Source organism: Onychomys torridus, chromosome 2, assembly GCF_903995425.1.
Source record: "Onychomys torridus chromosome 2, mOncTor1.1, whole genome shotgun sequence".
Taxonomy (NCBI): Eukaryota; Metazoa; Chordata; class Mammalia; order Rodentia; family Cricetidae; genus Onychomys; species Onychomys torridus.
This window is the reverse complement of record NC_050444.1, coordinates 92,240,536-92,251,028: the sequence shown is the minus strand read 5'-3', so window position 1 is coordinate 92,251,028 and position 10,493 is coordinate 92,240,536. Positions and strand designations below refer to the sequence as shown.

General features: G+C 39.6%; 1 protein-coding gene across 1 annotated transcript in view; it reads right to left on the bottom strand.

The window, feature by feature from the left end:
* Positions 1-1,176: 1,176 nt before the first annotated feature.
* Kdm4c (lysine demethylase 4C) overlaps positions 1,177-10,493 on the bottom strand; it is a 236,043-nt gene continuing 226,726 nt past the window's right edge. Inside the window, exon 22 of the mRNA XM_036178197.1 lies at positions 1,177-2,109. Within this exon, the coding sequence (XP_036034090.1) occupies positions 1,933-2,109 (177 nt within the window). The 3' untranslated portion in view covers positions 1,177-1,932. The remainder of the gene's footprint in view (positions 2,110-10,493) is intronic.

Sequence of the window (10,493 nt, the reverse complement as noted above, 5' to 3'; positions counted from 1 at the left end):
TGGGAAGATTCCACAGGCACAGGCACATACACAACACACACACACACACACACACACACACACACACACACATATATCTATATATATATACATGCAGATACTACATACACCTACTCATCCCAGATAGGGAACTCACAACAGACCAATGTATACACCTTGGCAAAACAATGTGTTTTTATTGACTTTTTTAAGGAGTGTGAGGAGTTACTTATCAAGAAGAAGGATGTCTCAAAAGCAGCTGTATGAACAAAAAGCTGCAATTACGGTGATATTTTATTTGTACTAAAATGTGATTTTATTTGTATGTTAATAAATAAAGTTGCCTGTGGGGTCAGAGCTAATAGCAAGCCATAGCAAGAGCCAGGCAGTGGTGGCACACACCTTTAATCCCGATCACATGACAGGCAGATCTCTGTGTGTTCAAGGATACAGCCAGCATGGAAACACACACCTTTAATCTCAATACCAACCATAGAAGACCTGGAGGTCTGTATAGACAGGCAGTGATGAGGAGGTCGTGTGGTTGGGTTTACAACCAATGAGAAGGCAGAACAGAAAGTCAATAAAAAGACAGATACACAGGAAGTAGGTCTCTTTCTGAGGGGAAGGCGGTTTTAAGTCTCAGCTCTCAGCTACTGCTCTGACCTGTTGGGCTTTTAACTCTGCAAATGGCTCTGTGTTTCTTGTTTAATAAGACTGTTCATCTACATGCAATCCTGGAGCTCTCTGCACAGGTCACAGGCACCTAATCCTGAGATGCTCTTGGTTGGTCAAAGTCTCCTTGCCAAGGAGCTCCTTACTGATGAAGCTGATAAGGGGCCTTTGAGAATATTCCCAGTTTGCGCTTTTAGAAACATGTAACTTTCTGTTTACCTTCGGAGTTTCAAGAGCAGTCCCTCCCTCTTGGAGGGGGTGTTTCAGTTTAGAGGAAACTGACAGACAACAGTCTCTCAAGTGCTCAGATTAGGTGTCTACAGCACCACACCTGCTCTAAAGCTCATTTATCTACTGACTGCCTTAAACATGGACAAATAAGCCAAGACAGAAGACAGGACAGGACAGGAGAAAACAGACTTTAATTTTTAAATACTAGTACATTTCCAGGCTGTTTTGCAAAGAAAAATCATTTTACATTAGTTCAAAATTATGCATTAAGTATATTTATTTAAATTCTAATTTTTACAAACACATAATGAAAGAAATATATATTTTATAAATATCTATTCAGAACAGGAATTGTGAAGTGTTCAAAATATCATACCCAGATTTTTCCTCTGTAAATATATAAAATTCCCATAGACTTCATATGAATTCCTCTTCAAGAGCAAAAATTTTCCTCTTTACAAAGACCAACTCAGTTTTCAGACACAATCAAAAGTAATAATATAAAAAAAATGGAAAAGTTCTGTACAAGGGAATACAGATAGCACATAGGTAAATCCCATTACCATTCATGCCATTTGTGTTTTAAAAATGTTTTATAAAAACTGTCACTTAAAACAAATGTGAGTGCGAGTCTTTCCCTGACTGTGGAAAATACATAAATGATCACCCTCCCTCTTGGGTGATTAGGCTTTCACTGAAGGGAGCTGGGGGGGGAGAGGAGCTTCCACATATGTTCCCTGAGGAGGGACCCGAGCCACAGAGAGGTAAACCCTTCTCCTCTGGCACGAGTTCTATCTAGTGGACCATTCACTGGTATTTCCTACTATCACTTCAGAATATTCTTTGGGGTCAAATAAATGAGTGAGGGAGTGATTAGGTTGCAGAACCAATGTCTTCCCTGGTTGTTTGGTAGGCAAACTCTGGAAGCCTCATCTATTACCAATGCCAGAGAAGCACCCAGTCACCCGTCCCAGTGCACACCCCAGACTGTCCCTTCGTCTTCCCTCTTCAGGTCTGAGCTGCTCTATTGCCGCAGCAAGTTATCGACTACTGTCTCTTCTGACACTTCTTCTGGAAAGAACTCTTCAGGAAAGTGCGGTACACAGGATCATCCACATACTCGTTCTTAAGCCTGGAGCTCAGCACTCTTTGCCTCTTTCTCTCTCCTTGGATTACATCTGTCCCATAAAATGTGTCTTCAAATCGCATGTCAGAGGCTGTGGACTAAATGCAGAAGAGTATTATTGAGTACAGAAACACTAGACCAATCTGGTTCTGATAGCTGACGAAGGGGACAGGCTTGGGTCTGCCATAGTGTAGAAGGAACCTACTCACAGATTTTTATAGTTCAACAGCTAGTTCTCACATAGGCCAAATGGCAGAGACCTGTGGTTCCATTTAGTCCTGATTTCTCTACCATCGAGGTGCATCCTCAAACAGAAGCAAAATTAAAATCTCATTTTGAGTCAGCTGTAAATGAAAACTCCTGAAAAAAGCTAGGTCTCTAGAGACTTATTGACTGATTAGAATTTGAGTAATTCCTGTAGAGAGATTGGAATGCTGCAGACATAAAGGCCAATCACTAGTTCTAGCCTTTTAGGACAGGCATGCCTTGCCCATGTCTGTGTTGGAAGTTACATCTTATGACTCACAGATAAAACCCTTAGGGAATCTATTAACTTAACAGAACACTAGCTCACACCAACCAAAAAGCTAACTGTGTTATCAGATAGCATCTTGGGCCTATAGCAAAGCTTCCCCTATCTAGCTATATACCTTTCTTATGTACCCACAAATGTATTTTAAACTTGCCTATGACTTTGTCTTGTAAAACTATAAAATTTCATGAAAATTATTCCATGTTGTAATATGGAATTTTGGTTATAGTAAACATATGTTCTGAGTCATGACTAAGCATGATAGCTCCAGAATCATCTGTCATTCCCTTTAGAATAGGATTTACAGGTTTTGCATCAAAATACTTTCCCAGTCTTCATTTCCACGTGGCTTCTGCACTAATTCATTCTGAATCCTATTCTTTATTCCTTTGCCCGTGCCTCACTCCTTTGAAGTTGGTGTGGTTAAATGCCTAGTTCCCAATTCCTACTTTTCTGTTGCTTAACTACTTCACTGGCCACCCATTTGCTGATTTTTTTATGCTCTAGGGCTTCACTATCTTATCTGTTCAACTGGGGCCTCTGATCCACAGACTTGGCTTTAATACCTGCACCCACTCCAAAGATAATGCTTGCATTTCTCACTTTGGCTTAGATCATTTGCATCAAAGCCTGCAAGTACCCTGCCCAGCAGGCATGTCAGACTGCTTCAGATGCTCTCCTAATTGACCTGTAAAAAACAGACCTCAAAGGCTTCTTCCTCCATCACTGCCCTTCTTATATTTCCTAAATGCCAATACCATGCTCATCTGTCCAGTCATCTGTCCAAAGTTTAATGGTACTATGGAATCCCTATTATCCCCACCCTGTGAAGAAGTCTCTTCCAAATATCTGGAGCAGTTATGATCCTGTGTTCAGGGTCTCTGACTTCTCCTTCTGAAGCACTGCAATAATTGCAGCAGTCCTAATCGATCTCCCATTAATGCACTAGAAAACAAGCTCTCTAAATCCACCCTCATTAGATGATTACAGAGGGCTACATGTGCCTGTCTGTCATCTTTTCATCTTTTACCTACCCTCAAGATGATCTACACATTCCCAAGGCCAGACCTTTATAACCTAGCAAATTCTACTTCCTCCTCTAAAAAGATTAAATTTTACATTCTGAACTTCATTTTACTGTCTGGGAGAGTTATCTTTCCTATGGAAGAGTCTCTGCCACAGGAAAGCTGGAGGTTCCAGTGAGCCCTGAACATGAATGTAAGGATAGGCAATGTTCTTCCCATCAAGTGTTCCTTAAGGTAAAGGATATTAGGAACTGCAAATCAAATGCTGTATGTCCCAACATTAAGTAATAGGTGTGGAGCTCATCTATTGATCATTAAGTGCTTAGTGAAAAGTGCAGGCTATTGCTGAGATACTCAGGTAAAGGGCAAGCCCAGAGTCTACACTAAAACACTAATTTTCAGTTTTGATTCCCTAATATTTTGCAATCTAGAATATGTTCTCCTGTAACTGGAAGTTTTCCTGTGTCCCACCCAATCCACAGCCACTCAGACCCAAGGCTTATATTAATTAAAACTTTGGTCATTTGTTCAGGCTAACTACTGACTAGCTCTTACACTTAAACTCAGCCCATTTCTGTTAATCTATTTGTCTCCATATGTTCCGTGGCTTTACCTGTGTGCCATTACATGCTGCTCCCTGGACGGTGGCCTGGCATCTCCTGACTCAGCCTTCCTTACTATGTTAAAGTTAAAACCTTCCTCTTTAATTAAACAGAAAAGAGGAAATGCTGTGGAATAATGCTTTTTTACACTGGTTTAATAAAATGCTAATTGGGCAGTAGCCAGGCAGAAAGTATAGGTGGGATAAGAAGACAAGGAGAATTCTGGGAAGAGGAAGGCTGAGTCAGGAGAAGCCAGTCCACCGTCCAGGGAGCAGCATGTAATGGCACACAGGTAAAGCCATGGAACAGGTGGAGACAAATAGATTAACAGAAGTGGGCTGAGTTTAAGTGTAAGGGCTAGTCAGTAGTTAGTCTGAGCTAATGGCCAAACAGTTTTAATTAATATAAGCCTGTATATATTTACTTGGGTCTAAGTGGCTGTGGACTGGGTGGGACACAGGAAAACTTTCATTTATATTCTCCACTGGTTTAAGTTAGGTGTCTGACTTCTAATGATAGCAACACATAGCATACTTCAGGTTGGTAACAAAATAGACTCTTAGGAGTTGAAAGCACATGTTCCATTGTAAAAAAACAATGAAGATAAAAATATGGCAGCAGACATAAGGAAGCCTGGGAATTGGAACTGGTTCAAGTTGGCAGCTGTGTATATTTTCTGCTCACCAGCTCATGAGGCAGATATGCAGAGTGACAGGCTATTCTATGGGTTCCCTAGAAAGTGCCATATTTCATTTGGGAAGGAAACTTAGAAGTTGTGAATTGGTTGGTTCTCTCTGTCATCGGAAGAAAACACTGTAATTCTTGGAAAGCACTTCCTCTAACTTACATTTCACTTTTATAAGTGTTAATGTTATCAAAGGAGGAAATAAAACATCTATGAAAGTATTGCCACTGTGCAGAAACAGTAGAAGTCAGCCTCTTAAACACAATGGGAAAGTCAATTTACCAGGACCTCTAGTTAATTATGCAATGGTTACCATGGTTACTCTATGAGACAATAAAAGGTAATGGGCTGCTTCTGAAGACAGTACAAATGAACCCAGCACCAGTCATTAGGTGGTTGGCTGACTCTCTTAAAACATTTCTCCCCAAGTCTGAAGAATCTGAGGGAGACAAAGTCACTAAAAAGTGAATTCCCAATGATAAGGGCTACTTATCAATCTTCCTTAAACCAAAAGAATTCCCTAACCATAAAATATCTTCTATCAATGAGCTTTCCAATTAGATGTGTCTCCCCAGCTGGAAAAGTGTATCAGTCTTGGGGAGACAACCGAATGACCAGTGAGCCGGGCACCCACCTGAAGGAAAGGCAGGTTACTGACTGAAAGGCATAGCAGTCTTTGACTCAGTAACAATAGAGGCCAAGGCTGCAGCTCCTGAAAGTATTTCCTACTGGGCTCAGCTGCTGGGCATACTGGACTGCATTCAGTGCATTTTATTTCACTGCTGTTTTTTTGTTTTGTTTTGTTTTTTGTTTTTTTAATTAAAGTGTTCTTAGAGAAATCAGACATGTGACACATGTTAATAATCCCAGCACATGGGAGGGGCATGAGGAGAACCAGGAATTCAAAGATATCCTGACCTCACAGTGAGTTAAAGGCTAGCCTAGCTTACATATGGACATGTTTCAAAACTAGAACAAAACAAAATAAAAAACCCAGCTTTTTTTTGTTTTGTTTGTTTTGTTTTGTTTTTAATAGTATTCTCTGAGAACCCACTATACAAAAGGATATCTAGGAGCCTTGTTCAAATAAAAATACCAAAGAAGGCATCATGGAATCAAGACCATATCTACCATGGAATAAAGAGATGATTTGTATCTAGAGGTAAATTCTTAAGAAAAATAAATGTGAAATCTCTAAGAATCAATTTAGCAGTGGGCACAGTAGCTACACATACATCAGAAAACCAAAAGACTTTCAGAAGGTTTCCTACTCTATTCCTACCCAAATCTTTATGTGCTAATAAAAGTTAAAAACAAAACAAAACAGGGAGGGGTAAAGGAAAGCCAAGGGAAATTGCGGCTATAGACCAGCAAGGGGGCGTGGGGTGTGGGGGTGTGGGGTGTGGGGTGTGGGGTGTGGGGGGTGTCTCTCTAACATTTTCAGGGAAGATGCGGCTATAGACCGAGGGGCAGTCTTTCTAACATTTTCAGGTTTTCCAATCTAATGGAACTCATGAACTTTAAACCAACAGTGAACTTTAAACCAACAGCTGTGGAGCCTCCATGGGACTGGACTAGGCCCTCTGCATAAACAAGACAGTTGTGTGTCTTGGTCTCGGCTCCTGGCAGTGGGATCAGGCTCTATTCTTGGTGCATGAGCTGGATTTTTGGAGCCCACTACGCATGGTGAGGCACCTTGCACAGCAGGGGGTAGGGCTTGGGCTTGCCTCAACTGAATGTACCAGGCTTTCTTTGTTGGCTCCCCAAGGGAGGCCTTAGCTTTTCAGAGGAGGGAATGATTGGTGGGTTGAGGGGGAGAAGGCTGGGAGGCAGGAAGGAAGAGAAGGGGATCTGTGGTTGGTATGTAAAATGAATAAAAAATTTCTTAATAAAAAAACAAACAAACAAAAAAAACCACATTTTCAGGTTTTCTTGAGAGACTTCAGTGTCTTTTAAGAAAGACTTGTTTTTATTTTGGGTGTATGAGTGTTTTGCCTGCATATGTGTACAATGCCTGTAGAGGACACAAGATGGTGTTGGATACCCTGGAACTGGAGTTACCCATAGTTATAAGATGCCATGTGGGTGTGGTGCAGGAAACCAAACCCAGGTCCTCTGCAAGACAATCGTCTAGGCTCCAGGTTTCAAGATTTTAAAACACTGATAAGTTATTCTGGCTTTAGGAGAATTAGTCTCTACAAGAGGTGCACTTAATTTTCTCTTTGCTCACAGTTATTATCTGATGGCTAATCTGTTCATTGTTTTTAAATTAAGATGTTCTCAGACTATAGGCAGGTTTCCTGTGTACCTCCTCCCCATTAGGTAAATAGCAGGGCTGACTCTTTACTTTTACTTTCAAGTTCCTCTTCTGGAGGTGCAGCTGAGGGAACTGTACACACCCGCTGTGCCTCCCCTGCCATCAGGATCTCACCCACAAAAGAAGAACTGAATATTCAATGTGCCACTTAAATAAGCCCTTGGCTTCCAAAATAACTAAATAATCTATCATAACTCTGTCACTGTAAGAGGACATAATCATAAGAATATATGAAAGAGAGTTAAGTTTATTAAAAAAAACCTACTCTTTTTACAACTTATCAATTCAGAGAGGCAACAGATAAGATTCTAAATGAGGAAAATAGATGTCATTTTAGGCTCTACTAAATGCTTATATTACAATACTATGAAACCTACATTATTATGAATTACATTTAAAAATAATTTAAGTTTAGCCCATCCATGTTTACTTATTTAGTGGTAAGCATATATATTATACACACACACATACATATATGTATTTATTATACCTCTTTTAGTATTCCCACTACTAATATTCTGGCTTTGCTATGTTGTTACAAAAGTGAGAGCTTAGACACAAACATCAGTGTGTGACATAGAACTTCAGTAATACATGATAAGGTTACCAGAGACCATTTTCTAACCCTGACTCTTTTTTTTTTTTTTTTTTTGCCGGAGCTGAGGACCGAACCCAGGGCCTTCGTGCTTGCTAGGCAAGCACTCTACCACTGAGCTAAATCCCCAACCCCATGCTGACTCTTTTTAATCTACTTTCAAATACTTTCTTTTAATGTAGCTTCCACTAATAAGAGTGGATATCTTAATTTTATATTTATTTGTCCCCAGAGCTTTGTACAAAGGACAAGTTTAATAACCATTATGGTGTGTCAACAAAACTTAACACAAAGAACTGTCTTTTGATTTCATCAGAAGAAATATAAGCCATGTGCACACTGGTTTTCCTCTTTCTGCCCAAATTGAGTTACAACAAGGGAAAAGTGACTTTGGCTTTCTTCAAAATTAATCAAAAGCCCAAGGTTACTTTCTTCTAAAACTGGGAAAGCATAGAGAGAGTGAGGACTTCACCGAGGTGGGTCCCTAAGTAGCACTTGTCATTAGCACTTACAAAGCGAGCCTTTACCCTCTTGGGTAACTCTTCATCTAAAGTGTATATGTCTTCTCTCTTCATGGCTATCTGTGATCCATCTTCAAATTCAACCTAAAGAAACATAAGGCATTGTGGTATGTAGTAAAACAGAGAGAGTATTGACTATTTTTCAAGAGTTCCAATTAACTATGAAAAACAAAACAAAAAAACCCACAAGCAAACAAATAAACAGAGTAAAGGACTGTAACAGCAAATACAGAACCAGCCAAAATCACAGTTGGTAGAAGATCATTTTTTCTTATGCAATCAAGACTGTTGAACAGGACAGACTTGAAATATGAGCTATGAAATCTTTATTCCCCCCTCCCAAACCAAACCAAACCAAAAAACAAACAAACAAACAAAAAAACCACCAAAAACAAAAACAAGGGCTGATCAGATGATTTCCCAGAAAAGCAGCAAATTCTGCATTAAGATGGGCTGCGTTTGGTCTTTTTAAGAGAAATTACTATCAGAAAAGCAATGGCCTACAAAAATGATAAAAAGTATTTGAGAACTGAATATCATATGGAAATTTAACATACAGAATAAACAAAGAACTACAAAAATTAAACAACAAAACAAACAAACAAAACCCAAAGCAAATCAAAAAACCACCCCCAAATCCTCTAGTCAGTAAATGTGAAGTGACCAGGCTATCCTCAGAACAATATAAATGTTCAATAAATACTTGAATATTCCCAGATATCAAGGAAATGCAAATAAAAACTGCTCTGAGATTCTTTTCTACTTAGAATGGTTATTATCAAGCAAACCATGAAAAACAAATGCTGGCGAGGATGTGGGGAAGGAGGACCCTTATCACTGTTGGTATAACTCTCAACTGGAACAGCCACTGTGGAAATCAGTGCAGATGCTCCTTACGAAACTAAAACCACAACTACCATATGGTCTGCATAACATTCCTGGGTGCATCTCTGCAGGACAAAGTTAACAAACCACTGAGATACTTGCACATCGATGTTTATCTGTGTACTATTCAAAATACTGAAGAAATAGAACCACACTAGATATCCATCAGCAAACAAAGAAAATGTAAATACATAAGAAGGGATTTATTCATTATAAATAAAGTTATGCCATTTCTAGGAGAATTGGTGAAATTGGACATTATTGTCTTAAACAAAGAAATCTATACTCAAGAAGACAAATACTGCATATCCTAGATTTAAATTTATTTATGCCTTGTGTGCATTGGTAAAAATTGAAAGGGGACCATGAGAGATAAAGAGGATATCTTAAAGGAATGGGGGAACGGGGGAGAAAGGGTAATGGAATACACAAGGCATAACACCAAAAGAGGGTTCTTTGGAGGGATGAAAGGGACAAAAAAGCAGAAGACAGGAATGGGGGGGGGATAACAACGAAGTGTATTAGTATATTTCCATAAAATGGCATAATGAAATCCATTATGTTGCACGCTAACTTTAAAAAGTAATTTTAAAACAGAAAATTAAGAGCTGATGCACTATGAGAACTTGAAGTAATTTATCTGGAAAGATTACTGTACAAGAACAAAGCATCATTTCTTCCTCATAGTTGAGACACTCTCCCTGAGTACTCTAAAGTTGCTCACTCTCTGCACATTGTCGTGTAGTGGGTCTCTGTGTTTATTGTCATCTACAGCAAGGAGCTTCTCTGATGAGGATGGGTGAGGCTCTGCTTGATGGGTATAGCAATATGTCAACAAGGGTCATTTTATTGCTACGCGCCTTTAGTAGTAGTAGCAGGTTTTCCCCTAGGTCCATGACCTATCTAGTCTCAGGTTTTGGGCCACTTTAGCAGTGTCAGCTATGGGTTTCATCTCATGGAGCATACCTTAAATCAAACTGTGTCATTGTTGCATCAGAATATCTTGCAGGCAGGATGTTGCTGTTCTAAGTCATAGGGTTTGTATATGGATGATATTTATGATTGTTTTTCTCTGGTAGTGTGAAGAGTACCTTCCAGCACCATGAATGCTATTTAGTAGGGGTGAAGCTTCCAGTTAGGCACTGACTTGATTTCTTCATCTTTATCAATAGGGTCTAACTATCAGGTTGTGGAAAATAACCAATAGCTTTGACCATAGCCTGCAATGCTAGTGTGTGTCAGGTGTCTTTGTGTCCCCTTTGGCCAATGACTTGACAAGATGTAACCAATTCCTGGCAGTGGATGCTTGATTTTGTGACT